At 39.7% G+C, this 19,901-nt stretch overlaps 1 protein-coding gene across 4 annotated transcripts in view; it reads right to left on the bottom strand.

Annotated features, from left to right (window-relative positions):
* The window catches only part of zfyve28 (zinc finger, FYVE domain containing 28), a 206,765-nt gene that overhangs the window by 71,998 nt on the left and 114,866 nt on the right, over positions 1–19,901 (bottom strand). For all 4 annotated transcript variants that reach the window (XM_043704078.1, XM_043704105.1, XM_043704088.1 and 1 more), the window contains 2 exons: positions 4,866–4,955; positions 508–609 (listed from right to left, as the gene is read on the bottom strand). In XM_043704078.1, the coding sequence (XP_043560013.1) occupies positions 508–609; positions 4,866–4,955 (192 nt within the window). The remainder of the gene's footprint in view (positions 1–507; positions 610–4,865; positions 4,956–19,901) is intronic.

Here is a 19,901-nt window from a genome sequence, read left to right as displayed (position 1 = left end):
ACGTACAATCCATGTTTCCTCAAAATTGTTAGTTTACAAAGGTCCATTATTTTTACATTCTGATAAGTCAGAAAAAATGAAGAAATATTTTTCAAGGAAGCACTTGACCACTTTAAAAACCAACTTTGAAAGTTGCCTATTGTATTATGAATGTAAAATTTACATACATAAGGGGATAGAGGAAAACAGCTCAGAAAATAAGTACAGCAGAGCATCTAGTTAAGCAATTTAAAATATTCTGCCTACTTTCTGCTACATTAAAAAGAGAAAGAATTTTTCTATTGCCTTCTTGTCAACGTCAAGCCACTAGTTTGAGAGATGCTGAGGGACTGATGATCTATACTTTTGATCAAGGTCAAAAATTCATAACAGGGACAAAAAAAAGTATAAAGTTAATCTTCAAGTAATTTTTTAAAAACAAAAGTTGATTCAGACTACATACAATGCAAAACAGATCACTGTTACAATCTGAAACATGATGCAAACAAAGACTTTTGTTAATCTTACCTGATTTTTCGCAACAGTGTGCGAAATGGTCTAAACAGGTCAGACATATCTTCTAGCTTGCGTTCCAAGTTCAATGGCCCCTCAGGGAAGACCAATAAACCACTTTATAAAAGATTTTGGGAGAAACTCGATTAGAAATTATCAAAAGTATGCTTCAAAATGTTAGATGGCACATATGCCAGCATTTATTGCCACCAAATTATACACCAAATTATAAAAGTTACATGCAACTTGTGAGAATTCTTCTAAAGCTAAATATCTAGCACAACTTTCATGCTGTCTCAGGGCAACAGACAGACATGAAGGTAGATTAAGTTGTGAGTAATTGGTAGCGAGTTTTGAGAAGATTTGTAGCTCAGGTTGAGGCTCTGGATGTAGGTTTGCTCACTGAGCGAGAAGGTTGGGTTTCAGACATTTTGTCACCATACAAGGTAACATCATCAGTGAGCCTCTGAGTGAAGTACTGGTGGTATGGCCCACTTTTTATTTCTGAGTTTAGGTTTCCTTGCATTGGTAACATCCTTTCCTGTGATGTCATTTCATGTTCTTTTTCCTCAGGGTGTGGTAAATAGGATCCAAGTCAATGTGTTTGTTGATAGAGTTCCAGTTGGAATGCCATGCTTTTAGGAATTCTCGTGCATGTCTGCTTGGCTTGTCAGAGGATGGATGTGTTGTCCCAATCGAAGTGGTGTCCTTCCTCATCTGTATGTATGGATACCAGTGAGAGAGGGTCATGTCTTTTTGTGGCTTGTTGATGTTGGACAAACAGGCAGAAAACTAGCCACCAGGATACATGAACAGCAACTAGCCACGAAAAGACATGACCCACTCTCACTAGTATCCTTACGCACAGATAAGGAAGGATACCACTTCGACTGGGGCAACACATCCATCCTAGGACAAGCCAAACAGAGACAGGCATGAGAATTCCTAGAAGCATGGCATTCCAACTGGAACTCTATCAACAAACACATTGACTTGGACCCCATTCACCACTCCCTGAGAAAAAGAACAGGAAATGACATCACTGCATGAAATGACATCACCAACCCAAGGAAACCCAAACACAAATAAAAAGCGGGCTATACCACTAGTGCTTCGTCCAGAGGTTCACTGATGATGTTACCTAGTATGGTGACGAAACGTCTGAAACTAAATCTTCCAGCTCAGCGAGCAAACCTACATGCTGAGTAATTGGTGTATAATTTGGTGGCAATAAATGCTGGCCTAGCCAGCGATGCCCACATTCTAAGACGAAAATTTGGTTAAGTAGGAGATTTTAAACAGAAATAAATGCCGGATAAGTGTCTGCAGTGCCCACCCTGAGTTGGTTATCAGTTGTTCACATGGCAGGAAAATTTCAAATAGTATTTCAAAAAGGGCACTAACACAATTTTGCTCTGATTTATCAGGCATGCTGACTTAAAATACTAAGACCATATTTCATATTTTCTTCATTAATGTAATTATACTCCTAAGCAGCATTTGTCTCACCTTAAACAATATTACAAACATGCATTTACAGGTCAGATTCAAACAGCTTACATCATCTGTCTTTGGGTGTGGATACCTTTACAGTTGTACACGGAGGTAAGTTAACAACGCTCCAGTGAATTGGGCATCTAACATCTTCAACATCCTCCCCACAATGCTCTTCCTTCACCCCCAAAAACCTTGAAACCAGTTCTCTAAGTCTCAAGGATGGGATATAGCTTTGTATTGATTCATTTATGGTGTTATTATCTAACTGTATCACATGGGAAATCCTTTAACCCTTCTGCAACAGTTTTCTTTATATCATAGCACATGAATTCAGCTGATTATTAAGATACTGGACCAGACTACCTAACTCTTTTTGTTCTAACTGGAACCAATCACTTTTATCTTTGAAGTCAGGCAAGTGTGGAATCCAGGGGACTTACTAACAGAATAAAGTCATAATGGTTTTCAGCAAATATTAGAACAGTCATGCAATCTATAATTTCTAACATCCAGAACCAATACCTGACAAATATGGATGAACAGTGGTTGAACAAGCTACAGCACAACAAGTAGCAAATGCAATTAAGGCTGATCCCACAGATTTCTCAACAATTCCCCAAAGACATTAATGCCATAGTAGGTCATCAAATCTCAGAGTTATTACGGAGTAGGTGGTAGCCATTCAGCCTAACATGCCTGCATCAGCTCTGTGCAGTTTGACTTAATGCCAAATTGCTGCCATTTCCCCATAAAAATACATGGGAACAGAATGCCATCAAGAAAACCAGTGTTGGCAGATTTAGTCTAGCTAAGCCTTCTTCTGCCACAAAAATATACTCCCAGCAGGGGTTAATAAATATCCACTAGAAGCAGACACTCTCTCAAAATTTAAATGATCACACTGAAGCAGCACGGTTTCCTTCTGTAATGCATATTAGTCCGAATATCAACCTATGCCATCAAAAACATTAACCCTATTTTGATGTCATCACACATTCTACCTGACCAGTAAGCTATTTTAATTTTCTATTGATCTCAAAGCATCAACATTTCACATTTTGCTATTCTGTGTGTGTGTCTTGTTGCACCCAACTCAAGAATGCTTCATGCTAATGCCAGGAATCCAGAACGGCCAGCAATATTCCATGTTCAGCACCAACATCCTTGATGAGTTTATTAGGGGGACATGTGGAAAGTTAGATAGAGGTCATAACATGCTTAAGTTGAACCATGGCAGCCTTGGGCTGGTCTCAATAGACTAAATGGCCTACTTTCATGCATCATTTTCATATGCTCAATAACGGCTGCACAAGCTGGTTTCAGAAGCATGAAACTGAAGATAAGCCAATTATTTTGATCGATTTTCATCTCGTTGTGGTTTTGTTGCCAAATAAGTTGATTTCTGATCCTTCAAGCATAGGCGTTTACTTTTCTTGCATACTTTTAAGCTCGACAGTGAAGCAAAGTGTACATTTTGTTCTCGCTCTCCTCTTATGCTCATTCTGTTCACTGGTTTGCTGGTGCCCAAAATCACATGGATTTCTTTGAGCAAGTATTATGTAGTTCTAAACCAGTTATGTTTTCCAAAACACATGGTAAATATCAGGAATAGAAGCAATCTATTTACAGCAAACTTAAATTTCAAGAACCCCAAAATTAAATTGCAGAATAATAGGGTGAACACAGCTTGCTTGCATAAAATTCTGTTGGCTACCACAATAGAATAGATTGAACAGTTTTGGTCCCATTATCTCAGGAAAAATAAATGGTATTGGAGGCAGACCTTGGTTAAATTCCAAGTTTAGAGACATCTTGTGACAAGGAGTGGTTGAGTAGGTTAGACCCGTAGTCATTGGAGTTTAGAAAAATGAGAGAACACCTTATTCAAACATGACAGATTCTGAAGGGCAAAAACAGAAATTACTGCTGAAACTCATCAGGTCTGGAAGCATCTGTGGGAAGAACATAGTGTTAATGTTTCGAGTCCTGTGACTGTTCATCAGAACCCTGAGAATTTTAGGGAGTTTGACAGACGTAGGGAGGCTGTTGCTCCTTGTGGGAGAGTGTATAACTAGAGGGCTTAATCTCAAAGTGACAACACACCTATAAGGCATGATGAGAAGAATTTCTGCTGTCAAAAGGAAAGTGAATCAGAGGGTTGCAGAGGCGGAGTTATTAAACACAGATTCAAGGCCAAGATAGACATATTTGAATCAGTAAAAGAATCAAGGGATATAGGGAAAAGGCAAGAAAGTGGAGTTGAGGATGATTAGATCAATCATGATCCCACTGGATGACAGAGAAGATTTAATGGGCTGAATGGTCTACTTCTGCTCCTACATTTTATAGTCTAAAGTAAGTATCTCTGTAACAAGAATAAAATTTCAGATTACAACACTGGTATTGCAATATCCCAAATAATTTACAGGCCAAAGTAACTTTGCTAAAATTATTAGGTCACTAAATTTTGTCCTACACTTGCTGTCTCTATCTTCCACAAGGTGTACTCAACATGCACTGCTCTTCAAACCAAGAGGCATGCAAGCAACCAGATTCAAATTTGCCTCTTCTTGTCTCGCATCTATATGCTAAATGGTGCACTGGAACAACAAAAGGCACTTGACTTCAGATTTTTCTCATCTGGAAGAGCAGAGTCTGACTGTTGGTTGGCTGGTTGACCCACAGGACTTGACAGGAAGGTGCTAGATAAAGTAAAATTGCTTTTGCTGAATGAGAAGATCAAGGAAAGCCTGAGCTCAATATAATCAAATGCAGATGGTAGCTTGACTATTTTCTGAGCCCACTAAATTAGAACTTCACACATAGATTTGGATTATGTAATTGTAATACACTTGAAAAAATGTCTTTGTACATACCAGACAATAGCCAGTCTAGGAATTGTAAACATTAATGCTGGCTCGTAGTCATCAATCAAATCTTGTGTGAGATATCCAAGCTTTAAGGCCCTAAAGATAATTGAAGAATTAGACTTTTGTAATAAATTATCATTTTCTAAAACAAATGGAACAATTTCCCTCTAATGTACAACAGAAACATCACTCGAAACTTATTCTTCACACAAAGATTTAAATTAAATACTGCTATTTGACCATCCCTTAGTCCTTAACTGAATCTCAATCCTTGGCAACGCTTGTAAACCAATTCTGGGAAATCTTCAAACTTCATGGTAGGACCCATGTGGAGTCTTGATCAACATTTATCCACAATCCTCAAATCACGATCAGCACAATGACTACACTCCTCAAGTTATCATGAACAGTGGTGGCTCAAGTCAGCAGCTCATCCGCACTTTCTCAAAGTTAATAAGGAAGGGCAAGAAACGCTGCTCAAGCCAGTGATGAAAATGTGTTGCTGGAAAAGCGCAGCAGGTCAGGCAGCATCCAAGGAGCAGGAGAATCGACGTTTCGGGCATGAGCCCTTCGTCAGGAATTCATCAGCTCTTCTTAAAGCCAGCGATACCTAGTTGAAATGGTGTCTGTCTCTTATACTCCACTCCAAGGTTTAGAAAAATGCCTAAATTATTTGATCACGATTCTAAAATGAAAATAATACTTTCTTAAGATGGAAATCAACTTGTTACATAGCACCAACTCACTACAAAACATCTCAATTTCACCTGCAAATAAAATCCATCAGTAGCTTTAAAAAAAAAGAAAAAAACCCCTAAATTCAGCTTACTTTTGATTTTAACAAATCGTTATTAAATACAAATACAGTTTACAATCTGGATAAAACATTTCTTTTGCTGAACAGCTGTACACTAACAAGTCATTATCTTGCTCCATTCCAATGCCTCAAAAATATCTTTTGAGGTTCATCACATACCAAAGTATTTAGAAAAGAGTATTGTAAACACCTATTTAATACCATCGTTATCAGATGGTCTGCTTTCAACTCTCGGTGCATTCCTGGATCCAACTAGTCACTGCTTAAAAACAATTTTCTTCACGTAACCTCTGGCTTTCAAAAGGAAATGGAATAATTATCCGATGACAAAGAATTAGCAGGACTCTGGATAAAGGAATGGAGTGGGATGAGCTGACTTGTTGAAGACAGCAGACAGGTGACAGGCTGAATAGCTCCCTCTGCTTTATTGCTATTCTATGATTCTATACAGTGCAAACTCCACATTCCACTCTGACTGGCAGCGTTTCCAAATGAACAAAGGAATTCCTTTCTACAGTCTGGTGCATGCAATCTGAAAAATTAGGGTGATCACTTGAACTCAAGTTCACTTATTTCAAAAAAGGTAAACAGATGGTGATGAGTCATTTTAACTTATTAAAAAGGGGCATTACATTCTGGTCAACCTCCTCTTGTCAACCCATTTTATCGAAAACAAGACAAACAGTCATTCATTTAATTCTCTATTATTGGCACTGTGCTTGATACAAAGATGCAGCTTGCTGGTAACTATGTCACTTGCGTCTACTGCCTTTACACTTTCCCCAACAAGAGCAGATACTCCCTTTTCTCTGTATGTCTTTCCTAAAAACAATACACCATGCAATGTTTAATTTCCACGCCCAATTTTGTTGTAGTCATGTCTCTAATTCTTGCATGTCTGGTTCTTCAACACATTATTGCTTTTAGTCCTCGTATTTCATTATGGATACTGCATTGCTATGCAGTGAATTCAACTTCTATAGCAGCCCTTCTTACTTGATTTTTCACTGTTAGCGTGGTGCAGATAGACTAAATTTTCTGATGACTACTGTGAGCATCATTTAGACTTCAGCTAGCTGAAGTTTTGGTTGTTGTAAGGTACACTTGCTGTCTCCATTAAAGGTTAGGCTTTTGGCAATATGGCAAAGGAAAACCATTAGGGAGTCTAAAGGTTTCTTGTCTTACACAAGATGCAATATATTTCATAATAGCAATCAGGTACAAGTTACATTAGCATAACAGATATTGTTACAGAGACTGCAAGGAGACCTCGATAGTTAGTTTGTCACTCCGCAATCAAGAGGCCCTTAACCCTCTACCTAATACTATCAAGTCCCAATGTGTTACCTGCAACTGTACATTATCTGCCAGTGCCCTGAAGTCTGGGTTATGGTTTAAGACCATGAATTATATACAGTACATTGAAAGGGTATCTCTGGAGGTGGGTGTGATACTTGGACAGATTACCTTTATTTGGGTGAACACTATCTTACTGGAGTATCTGGAGTCAAAGTAATCTTTTACTTTATAAACACAGGATGAGAGGAGTGGGTATTTTTCTCTGTTAACCAAAGTCTCAAGCCTCAAAGACTGCTATTCCTTAATCAGACTTTCAATTCAATATCATTTTGCATAGCAATTAGCTCCATTTCAACTCCAATGCTTTGTAAACCAAAAACCTGATGAAATTTGGTAGCAAACTGACAAATGCTTACTTGAAAGAATGGATTTAAGTCAAACACAGTTTGCACTATCATATCTAATTCCTGACAAACCACCTCAACCCTCCCCCTCCCACCTCCCTTTCCCCCCTCCCCCGGTATTTCTCCAGACTTGGGAAGTGTTGCAGCATTTTTTTTCTTTAAATTGGAAGGACGACAGATCCAGTTTCAATTTGAATGCAATCACAGCATTGACCATGTACGTGAAGTCTCTTTCCCAGCAGTTCTTGGTTCAGCCGATTCTGTGTTGATGTTATGTCTGTAAAAAGTCCGAACTCAAGCAACCGTGCATTGTCTGACAGGTCATTGCACACTTTATTCCTTGATAGCTGAAACACAATGGTTTCAGGCATTATATCTAAAAGTCCTCTTTAAAGGACCAATCTGACTGAATAACTTCACACCAGCATGGAGGTTTAGTTCACCAGAGAAAGCATAGACTTTGCCAACAACCGAATTAAACAAGTGGTGCTGAAGTTCTCTGGCTGAATCAGGTTTACAATCTTACTTTATAACTTACATACACGCTTGGTGGGTAACAGCAATAATTGACAGAAGGGGAATCAAGATAATTTCTGCAAAATGCAACAAAGTTCACATTTGCACCAAATGTAAGGACTTCTCCATTTTGCTTTCTAAAAAAAAACTGATCACTGAAATGAGAAAGAGTGATTTAAAATTAGTATTTGAAAGGGTGGCTGCATGTTTTAAAAGGAAGTTAGGTGAAACTCTACCAAGCACTGTTTGAATAACGGAAAATGGAGTAACTGAAAGCTGAGTTGCAGACAATTTGGAACCAAAGGGTGTAGACATGCAGCTCATCTTGGCAACAAGTAGTTGATTGATAACTAGTCTATAGACCAATGAGAGACCTTTTGCCTGCCAACAACTGAAATTGGTTGGCAGGTAACTGAGACAGAAAGAGACAGAGACAGAGACAGAGACACAGAGAGATAACAAGTAAAAAATGTATTCAGTTCTTCCCGAGCTCAGGAGTAGTCTGTGTTTGCTGCAGTGAAAACCAACTTTAAACCTCAAGTAATCCCATTTATCTTTCCTGCCTCAGTTGTTGTAAATTGTGACTTTTAGCTGATAAGTCAGTCTTTTTAAATAAGTAGGCCACTTTGTGTCTCTTAACATGTTTTATCATAACGGTCATCTTCATCTGTCAGTTTCTCCCCACTGTCCAATAACCTGCTTTGTGTTCTGTAAGTAATTAAAAAGGGAGGGGCTTAAGGTATTAGAATTTTTATTAGTAGTGTCATTGGCCAACACTTTTCAAACTACATACCTATAGCTGGAGCACTTCGGTGCAGAAACCTGATGTTAGCAGGGCTATTTTTCCAGCACACTACTCCAGTGAGAGTTGTAACACAAACATTCTTAATTGAAATGTTTTTCTCAAATACATTCCCTTTAAACATGTTGGAGATATTCTCAGCTCATTGTTTGTTTCTTTAAGGAGCAAAATGCTGAGGAGATTCTCCTTGTTTTTGCATGCACAATTTAAGGACTTAATTAACTTTGTGAGAAGCATTCACAGTCATGGAAACATAGAATCTCTATAATGCAGATAGAGACTATTCGGCGCATTGGATCTCTGAAGACCAGTCTCACCTCTAACCCCACATTTATCTTAACTAACCTACCTAGCCTGCACACTATGGGACAACCTAGCATAGCCAACTCATCTAACCTGCACATTTATGGTCCTTCAGGTCCTTTGGACACATATTCCACGCAGGCTTCCAATCAGGGAGCACCAAGCGACAAGGTGTGGCTTGCTTTTTTTTTTCTTTTTTGCTCTTAAATTCTTTGAATAAAGAGTCAGTGACCACTTCATCACCTGACAACGATATATGGCATGAAATGATGTTTCAGTAAGAGCCTTACATTCTGATGCAGCTCGAGAGAAAACAGAACTACTGAGATTTCAAACAGCTTTCAGCTCGTCAACTATCTTCATGTGAAGTGAGTGTTTAAGGAAGAATGATCCTTGAAGTTATTGTCCACTACTACATATTGTTCCAAATTCCGTTTTATGACTTACTCTGATGATATTCTATATTTATGAACTGAAATTAATTTTCCAATGGAGTCATATTTTTGGCTTCTTTTTGATTTATTATTGTCACCTATACCAAGATACAGCAAAAAATATTTTGTGTGTTATTCAGACAAATCATACCTTACATAAGTACGTCAGGGAAATAGAACAGTTTGCAGAATACAGTGTTACAGCTACAGACAAAGTGGAGAGAGAGAGAGAGAGAGAGAGAGAGAGAGAGAGAGATCAACTTTAAGATTGAGAGGTCTGTTTGTAAGTCTGATAACAGTGGGGAAGTAGCTGTTCTTGAATGTTGGGAAGGACTTTCAAACTTTTGTATCTTCTGCTTGATGGGAAAATGTACAACTGGGGTGGGAAGGGTCTTTGATTATAGTGGTTACTTTCCCAAGACAGTGGGAAGTAAGTGGAGTGAATGGCAGGAAAGACTGCTTTTGTGATGGACTGGGCAGTGTTCACAACTCTACATTTTTGCAGTCTTGGGTAAAATGGTTGCCTTACCAAACTGTGATGCACCTGGATAAGATGCTTTCAATGATGCATCTATAAAAATTGATAAGACATACAAATTTCCTCAGCCTTCTGAGAGGGTAGAGGGATTATTATGCTTTCTTGATTGTAGCGTCAATGTGGATGGACTGGGATAGATTGTTGGTAATATCTACTCTTTAGGAACTTGAAGCTCTTGGCCACCTCCACCCCAGTACCTTTGATACAGACAGGGATGTGTCCTCCATTCCACTTCCGGAAGTCGATGACCAGCTCATTTGTTGTGCTGACATTGAGGGAGAGACTGTTGTCTTTACACAATACCACAAACTACCTCTATCAGGTAGCTGTTTGAGATCCAACCCACTACAGTAGTGTCATTAGCAAATTTGTAAATGGACTTAGAGGTGAATTTGGCCAGAGTTGTGAGTGCATGAGGAGGAGTACAGTAAGAGTCTGGTCACACTGCAGGTAGGCTTTATAACACCAAGAATTTTGCTGCTGCTTTCAAGTGTGAAGACACAGGAGGTTGCTTCTACAGATAGGATTGGTTTTCCGGGACTCCAATTTGAACATTCAATGTGGGGCATAGCAGCATTGCCAATCACTTTTCTTTGCCCTGCACAGACTGAACAGATATGCAGCTCAAGAAAAGAAAACTGCAAGCCTAGTGAGTTCAAGCGGTAAAGGCTATGATTGATCAGTTAATCACAATCAATATGTTGGAGACCACTACTCTATACAAAATTAACTATTTTACATTTAATATTTCATAATTCTATTGAGTCCTGAACTATCCACGTATTTTGCATATTGTCTCATTTTTACCTTTCCTGTTTTGTTTATATTTAGGCTGATTTAATCTCCTGTACATCCTCTCACTCTCATACTAGTTTAAAGCCTCGTTACATCCCAATTTTCTATCAGGACACAGGTCGAGTCCTCACAGATGGAAGTTATTCCCTCGGTTCAGTACTTGTCTCAGCACTAGTGTCAGTAACCTGTCAAAGAGAGGTCGTTTCCATACCAGCCCTTTATGTGACTGGCATAGAAACAGATCAGCACTATCCATCTACATTAGATTATTTTTAACAACTGAAATAACAATCAGAACTCAAAAGGATGAAAACTGTTACATTTATATATGCAGCCACTAGAAATAAAACATCTAGTGGTAATTCATTTTGGAAAGCTAATCATAAGAACAAAAATGGTCAAAATGCAGACCCAATCTGAACCTGTAGATTTTTTTATATATATAAAAAAACTTGTCAAGTTTCACCAAACATGAAGTAAGTTCGACCATCCAAGTCAGAAAGGAACAGTTGAGATTAAGAGTCAACGAGCATTCTATTTCATGCCAGAATGAATTCTAAAAATAACGCATTTTGACATCAAGACACTGCACAGATGGAAGCGTGCTTATTTGTAATCAAAGTGACAAAGTGGAGAGTGAAAATGTAACATTCCACAAATATAAGCATGATATAAACAGTAACTGGTGTCAATTATTCATGTGACGTCAGGCAGCAAAAAATAAAACGAAGAATCACGATACCCCATTAGAATGGGAAACATTCAGAGTACCCAACCAAACATTTGCTCATGAAAAGGTGGCTCTCAAATTGTTTTGATAACACATTTAAATGGCTGCAGGTGAAGACATATCTACAATGACGTGAAATACAAAGAAAGAGTGCTCCCGAGGAAATGCTGGCTGTATTCTAATTAGGTTCATAGTGCAACTCAAATAACTAAAACTTCAGGTGTGCAAGATAGGAAGCTTGTTCATTTTAAATCAGAATTATAAGCCTAGGTCAGATTCATACCTTGGAAAGTGTGTGAACATCAAGCTGGCAGTGAGATATGCAAGCCTCAAGTTAAATACATTTCAATTAGGAATAAAAATGTGGTATTAGATGGTGAATACCAGGAGAAAAACCACAGTCGCTTGAAGTGACAAGATCTAAAATCAACAAAAGCATTGAGAATCTTACTAGCAAATTTCATGATATAACATACAAAGTGGAGGCCCATATAGTCTTTTTATTTTCAAGATGATGGTGGAGTAGCAGCCCAATATGCAGGCTCCTCAGCTCAGGAGCCCAGAGTTAGTCTACTCCATCCAATTTACTGTTTTTAAAAAAATGTTTCCATTTATTAATGGTACCACCTTCAGCAAAAGACGTTGTCTCCAGGTCCAGACCCAGAGAGGAGGTGATTTCTGATCGCCCAGCATGACAGTATAGGCCTGGCATGGTGGTCTCATAGTGGGGTGGTCTTGGCCTGGACAGGCATTCTTGTCCCACGTGGAGGTCTTATCCTGTTGTGGAAGTCATCGCTGGCAGCTTCTGGGTATTCCAGAAGCTCGGCGTGAAGGTTTAGTCCATGTGCAGAGTTCTCGTCCTTGCTTCAGAGGTGGCTTCTGGGTTTCCCAGTGGTGCTGCATGGAGGTCTCAGCCCGGCATTGCGTGGTGGTTCCAACCCAATTTTCTAGCATATTCCAAACCCAGGTGCCACTAATTGAACTGATGAATTTGTACTTCTTTGCCCCAGTCTCTCATTTATGACTTCTGTCATTAATTTAGGCACCATAGTAATGGAAACTTATAAAACTTGGCACTTTTTAAAAAAAAAGAAATGTACACATGACAGTGAAATGCTATTCTATTCTAAGCAACCTGGGAGAGAGGCTGAAGGATAACAAGGCAAGGGGGGGGGGGGGGGGGGGTACATAAGAAAGGAGGAAAACATCAGATATTGCATATCAGAATCTTTAGAACTTGCACATTAAGGTGTCAGATGAGAGACAAACTATTAAAAATTAAGAATGGGGGATTAGTGAGTGATAATACAGGGGATAAAAGGAATAGCTGGGAAACAGTCAGCAAAGAACGAGAGCAATTTTGTTTTTATTTTGCAGGAATACAGAAGGCTCCTCATTTGTCTTTGTAGAAATCATTTGAATGCTGGTATCACAGGGACAATCATGTTTAGAGGAGAATTGACACAAAAACTGGGTAGACTTTATAATAAGTATTATGTAAGCCACACTGTTCGTAATTTTGGTCACCCCATAAAACAAATATCAAAATGACATACCACTGAGTGCATTGAAAATGTACAGGAATATTTAAGGAAAGAGATGCAATAATATACTATGAAGCCAAGGGAGGAGACAACCTTCAAGTTTTATTTTCAATGGAGCACCAGAAGTTTGGTCGAATCCAAACAAGATTTCAGAATTATGAAGTGGCTTGGCAAGATCAAGTTTGTTTTCACTGGCTAATGAATTGGCAAGGGATGTAGACTGAATATGATCCAAGAACAAGGGACAATTAAAAAATATCTTCAGAAGAACAATTTAAGATATCGCAATTGTAGTAGCTCTATATCAATGAAAAGAAATGGAACAAATAGAAAATGAGAAATTTAATATTGTGCATAGAACCAATTGCAAATCAAACATTGGCACGAGAGCGCTGCTGTAATCTGTGCTGGAACTGGTGTTAAAATGAATGAACAATTGATTTTTAATTCAGTTATGTGCGATGTGGTTGGGCCAGTATTTATTACCCATCGCAGTTGCTCATGGTGTCAAGCTACTTTCCTAAACTATAACCCATTTGCTGTAGGAACAACGAGTGTCTTGGGTGGTTTTCAATGGTATCTGTTGCTCTTCTAGGTGGCAATGATCATGGACACAGAACATGCTATTTGAAGAGCCTTGTCAACTTTCTGCAGCACATCTTGTAGATGATACACACAACTAAAAATGAACAGTGGTGATAGTGGGAATGTTTATGGATGTAGTGCCAATGAAGCAGGCTGCTTTGTCTTGGATGTTCTTGAGTGTTGTTGGAACTGCAAGTGGGGAGTTTTCCATCACATTCCTGACTCGAGTCTTCTAGATGATGGACAGACTTTGGGGAGACAGATGTTGAGTTACACGCTGCACAGTTCTGAACCTCTGACGACAAAAGTATTTATATAGACAGCCCAGTTCAGTTTCTAGTATATAGCACACCCATGATGTTCAGTAGAGGAACTAAGGGTTATGGGAAAAGAGGAAGAAGGTGGACTTCAAATTTGTCAGATCAGCCATGATCCTATTGAGTGACAGAGCAGGCTTGAGAGAATGAACAGCTTGCATCTAGAGTTAGAATACAGCACGAAAACAGACCCTTCGGTCCAACTTGTCCATGCTGACCATATATCCTAACCCAATCTAGAGTCATACAGCATGGAAACAGACCCTTCAGTCCAACCAGTCCATGCTCATCATGCTCCCAAACTAAACTAGTCCAACCTGCTTGTATTTTGGTCCATATCCCTTCAAATCTTTCCTATTCATGAACATATCCAAATGTCTTTTAAACATTGTAACTGTATCTGCATCCACCACTTCTGGCAGTTCATTCAACACACAAACCACTTGAAACAAATTGCCCCTCAGGTCCCTTCTCAATCTTTCTCCTCTCACCTTAAAAATATGCCCCGAACTATGTACTCGCCCACAGTCGGGAAAAGACCCTGGTCATTCACCTTATCTATGCTCCATATGATTTCCCTTAATAACGGTTACCCCTCAACCTCCTCCCCTCCAGGGAAAAAAAAAGTCCTGATCTTTTCTGTCTATTTTTATAGCTCAAACCCTCCATTCCCAGCAACATCCCAGTAAATCTTCTCTGAACCCACTCAAGTAGCCCAAGATGGCTATGGTTTAATATATCCTTCCTATAACAGGGCAACCAGACTGCACAAGGTAGCCAGAAGCCTCACCAATGTCCTGTACAATCTCAACATGATGTTGGTGAGCCCTGATGAAGGGCTTTTGCCCGAAACGTCGATTTTACTGCTCCTTGGATGCTGCCTGAACTGCTGTGCTTTTCCAGCACCACTCTAATCTAGACTATGATGTTGGTGAGGCCTCTTCTGACCTCAACTCCTACACAAAGGATTGAGTAATGAAGGCAATAATGCCAAATGCCTTCTTAATCACCCTGTCTACGTATGATACAAATTTCAAAGAATTATGTACCTGAACCCTGGGTCTTCTATTTTATAACATTACCCAGGACCTTACCATTCATTACACAAACACTGCCCTACTTTTTATTACCAAAAAGCAATACCTCACATTTATCCAAATTAAATTGCATCTTCACTCCTCAGCCCATTGACCCAACTGATCAAGTTCTCTTTGTAACCTGAAATAACCTTCACTGTCCACTATACCACCAATTTTAGTGTCACCTGCAATCCTACTAACCCCATGCCTTCTACAATCTCATCCAAATCATTTATATACATGACAAAAGGGCACCCAGGACCAATCCCTGAGCAACACTGGTCATAGGCTTCCAGTCCGAAAAACAACCTTCCACCACCACCCAGTCTCTTCCCATAAAGACAATTTTGTATCTAATTGGCAAGCTCACCCGGACTCCCACGTGATCTAACCTTTGACGAGCGGAAGCTTGTCAAAGGCTTGAATCCTATTTCCTATGGTCTCATGAGTCAGAGACAGATACCATTAAATGTTAAAGGGTGGTGGTTTAATTCACTCTTGGTAGAGATCGTAACTGCTAGGTGCAAATATTACTGGCAACTTATCAGTCCAAACCTGGATCTTGTCCATCTATATTTGAATATTGACTACTTCAGTATCTGAAAAGTATGAATAGTGCTGAGCATTGCAAATTCCTAAGTGAACAGCCCCACTTCTGACTCCATAGAGAGGGAAGATCTTAGACCAAATAGCCCAAGATGGCTATGGTTATGATACTACCCTGACAAACTGCTGCAGAGATAGCCTGGAGTTGAAGTGACTGATCAACCACAACCATATTCCTATGTGCCAGGTATGATTTCAACCAGTGGAGGGTTTCTGAATCCCATTGACTCCATTTTTGCTAGATGTCCCACTTAGTCAAAGGAGACATGATGCCAAGGCAATCACTATTACCTTTGGAACTGAACTCTTTTGTCCATGTTTGATCCAAGGGTGTAATGAGGTCAGAGGGTGATAGGCACTGGCTGATCCCAAACAGAGTCAATGCTAAGCAACTGTTGTTTGGTAGCACTGTTGCTGACACCTTTCTGATGATACTGATGATCAGGAGTGGACTGATGGGCAGCAATTGGTCTTGTTGGATTTATCCTGCTTTTTGTGTGCAGGATATACCTGGGCAACTTCCCTCATTGTCATGCGTTTGCCAGTCTTGTAGCTGGACTGGAACAGCTTGGGTAGGGTTGTGGTAAGCTCTGGATCACATCTTCATCTATTGCTGTAAGATTGTCAGGGCTCACAGCCTTGGCAGCACTGTGCAATTTCTTGATATCACATGGTGAATCAATTTGGCTGCAAACTGGTATCTTTGATGGAGACCTCTAAAAGGAGTTCACTCGGCACTTCGGGCTGAAGACTGTTGTAAATGGTTCAGTTTGGGGATGTGGGTATTTGTCAAGCTTCACGTCCACATGAACACTTTAAACTGATACTTCTCGAAAATGCAGAAGGGCATGCATAAAGGGAGATTCTAACTAGATAAATCTGATGTTGGACTTGACTGTTAAAGGCTGGAAAGCAACAATTTCAGTTCAAAAACATTTACTCTCAGCAAGTGAGCTTTCCTGGCTTTTTTTTATTCAAGAGCAGTTAAAAATCCACCCCTTGCTTGTTCTCATCTAGTTCTTGGAGCCACACTTCAGGCTAGGTTAGAAGGCACTGAAAGGAGTGAAAAAAACCTCAAGATAATGGTTCAAGGGATGACAAGTTTTAGTTACAAAGTTTGATATTGGACAAAATTATTTTCTATAGATGCACTGAAAATCACGAGTGGCCTAGACAAAATGGAGAAACTGTTGCAACTTACAAAGAAATAAAGAACAAGGGGATACAGCAGTACATTGTCAAAGAAACAATAAAGGGATACATTAACAAGAGCTATTTCACACACTAAATGGTTAAGGTTTGGAACGTACCATTGGAATTGTGGAGGAAACCAGGTGAACGGGCTGTTCAAAAGGCTGTTAGTGGAAAAGGAAGAAATTGCAGGATGACAGGGAGAAGATCAGAAAATGGAATTGCTCGAGACAAACACTCAGTTCTGAGGAAGGGTCACTTGATCTGAAACGTTAACTGATTTCTCCCCACAAGATGCTGCCAGACCTATTGAGCAATTTCTATTTTTGTCTGATTAACAGCATCCGCCGCAGCTCTTTTGGCTTTTAAGAGAATTGGTCATTTGGACAGTCACTGCAGATTTGATGGGCTGAATACTTCTGCAACGTAATTCAGATTCTGGGGTGGGGCTCAAGTTGTATATACAGGTCGTCTGATACAAAGTGTGCTTCATCTACTTGAGTTGGCTATAATGCAGTTGATGAATTGTGGACACTGGATAACATGAACTTTCTACTGAATGGGTATAGCGATTTTCTATAGTAGTTTTCCATTGTGTGGTTTTCTAGAGTGACGTTGCAGAGGAACACAACTGTCGCATTATAACAGAATGACCTGTAGTTCAGAGTTGGAAATTTCAGAAGGTTTTTCTAAAAAGGCAGTTTCACAGTCACTTCACAGTCCCTGACCTAAAACATGATCTCACTTGCTCACTTCAGGTGCTATCAGGCTTGTTTAAAATTTCCAACATTTTATGTTTTTACTTTCACTTCACGGTCACCACTTACTCCAACCTGTTATTTCCAGAATTCTTTTAAAAATTGAATTTTAATTGCCTCATTGGGATTATAACTTATTCTTTGCATTACTGGTTCAGTAATATAACCAGTATTGTAATCATACTTTGCACCAAAACAAAATGTACAACCGGGCATATACAGTATTGTTTTGACCAGATTTAATGAACATAACCAAAGCTCTGAGCCACTGCCACCACTGACATTCTATGTGCCACTGCACAAGAACATCATTAAGGCTATTGGTCTTCAACTCTCACTATCAGATGGTGCATCCCCAAGCATGTGGGAATGCTACATGCTCCACATCCAGCTAGCTCAGTAAATTTCATTGTGCTGTGCTGCGCAACTCTCCAACCAACACCATAAACATAAACATTTACTCCTATTGTACACTGGTCAAAAGTCCCAGATTTCTGACAAACAGAGCAGGTGTCTACTTAGGGTCAGGCTGAAGATAGTCCCAGGATATTTTTGGATTTGCACAAAATTTGCAATGACTAATTGAAAAACCTGGCCAGCTATTCATGTGTTTAAGACACCTGATAAATGAAATTGAAGGTTGAAGTCACCAACATTGCAAGCAGCCCTCTCGTGCCTGCTTCATTGTTACAGCCCCACTTGGACACAAGCCCTTGCTGCATCTATTCAGAATGGGGTCACTACTCCTTTATGGGAAATATTGAAATAGTTGCATAGTCACATGAGATGTACATGTCCATGTATGCAAAGCAACCTGGCAGGAGCATTTAAGACCTCAGTGTCAATGAACTTCGAAGTGAGGTTCTGAAAGACTGGTGATCTTGCAATGCTGACTCACATGGAGTGGAGGATGACAGTGTACATGGAGCATGCATAGTGCTGACAATGGGTCTGAGAGAATCAAATTGTGTCATCAGGTAACAACATTGGCTTTCATGTCCACAACTGGCACCATCTGGGTTTTTGAGAAAAGAATGTGGAGCTTGCCAGAAATTTGCTACTAATGAAATGCAAGTGAATGGAAGTAAGGCCATCACCTCTCATTAGCAAGATTCAGAACTCATTACCTGAACATTTGAGGGAAAAAAAAAAATCAGGAAATTCTCTCAGATCCAGGAATCTGACCTTTTCATTCCCCTATTTTCTTAAGCATTTGCCCACTGCTCATGCCACTCAAGATCTAGGAAAATGCCCTCCTGTATTCTTTGAAAACTTAAAAACATTCAGAACGATTGGGTTCTGAAAGTCACCATAGAAATTTAGTGTTATTTTTATTCATTCTGCAGAGTATTTCCAGCAAAGTCTGAATTTATGACCCAACCTCCTTGAGCTGCTGCAATCCATTTGGTGAAGATACACTCACAATTGAAGTATAATGAGGGAAAATATAAAGCTGTTCATTTTGGAAAGGGGAAGAAAGGAACAGAGTTATTTAAATGGAGGAAAGCTGCAACACAAAGGGTCCTAGGGGTTACTTAGTGCATTAAACACTAAAAGCTAGTACACAGAGGCAGCAAGTAATCAGGAAGGTTAACAGAACATTGGCCATTATTTCACGGGGGATTGATTGGGAAGTCTTAATGCAACTGTACAAGTTGTTGGTGAGACCACATCTGGGAGTACTGAGAGCAATTTTGGTGCATTATTTCAGCAGAGATAATTTAATTGGAGGCAGTTCAGAGAAGATGGAGGGATTATTTTATGAACAGGGGCTAACTTGATTGGTTCTCTACTTAATGGAATTTCGAAGAATGAGTTACCTTATTAAGAGTGAACAGCCTGACAGGGTAAATACTGAGAGGATGTTTCTCACAGGTAAGTCTAGGACCAGAGCGCACAGTCTCAGAATACAGGAAAGCCAATTTAAAACTGACATGAGGAAGAATTTCTTGTCAGAGGGTTGAGTGGAACTCCTTGCCATAGCTCTCTGTTGGGGCAGAGTCCTTGTATATAGTTAAGGCGGAGATAGATAGATTCTTGATCAGTTGGGTAAAAACAATGACTGCAGATGCTGGAAACCAGATTCTGGATTAGGGGTGCTGGAAAAGCACAGCAGCATCCGAGGAGCAGTACAATCAATGTTTCGGGCAAAAGCCCTTCATCAGGAATACAGGCAGAGAGCCTGAAGGGTGGAGAGATAAGCTACAGGAGGGTGGGGGTGGGGAGAAAGTAGCATAGAGTACAATAGGTGAATGGGGAGGGGATGAAGATGATAGGTCAGGGAGGAGGGTGGAGTAGATAGGTGGAAAAGAAGATAGGCAGGT

Source organism: Chiloscyllium plagiosum, chromosome 2 (assembly GCF_004010195.1).
Source record: "Chiloscyllium plagiosum isolate BGI_BamShark_2017 chromosome 2, ASM401019v2, whole genome shotgun sequence".
Lineage (NCBI taxonomy): Eukaryota > Metazoa > Chordata > Chondrichthyes > Orectolobiformes > Hemiscylliidae > Chiloscyllium > Chiloscyllium plagiosum.
This window is presented reverse-complemented; position numbering and strand designations above follow the sequence as displayed.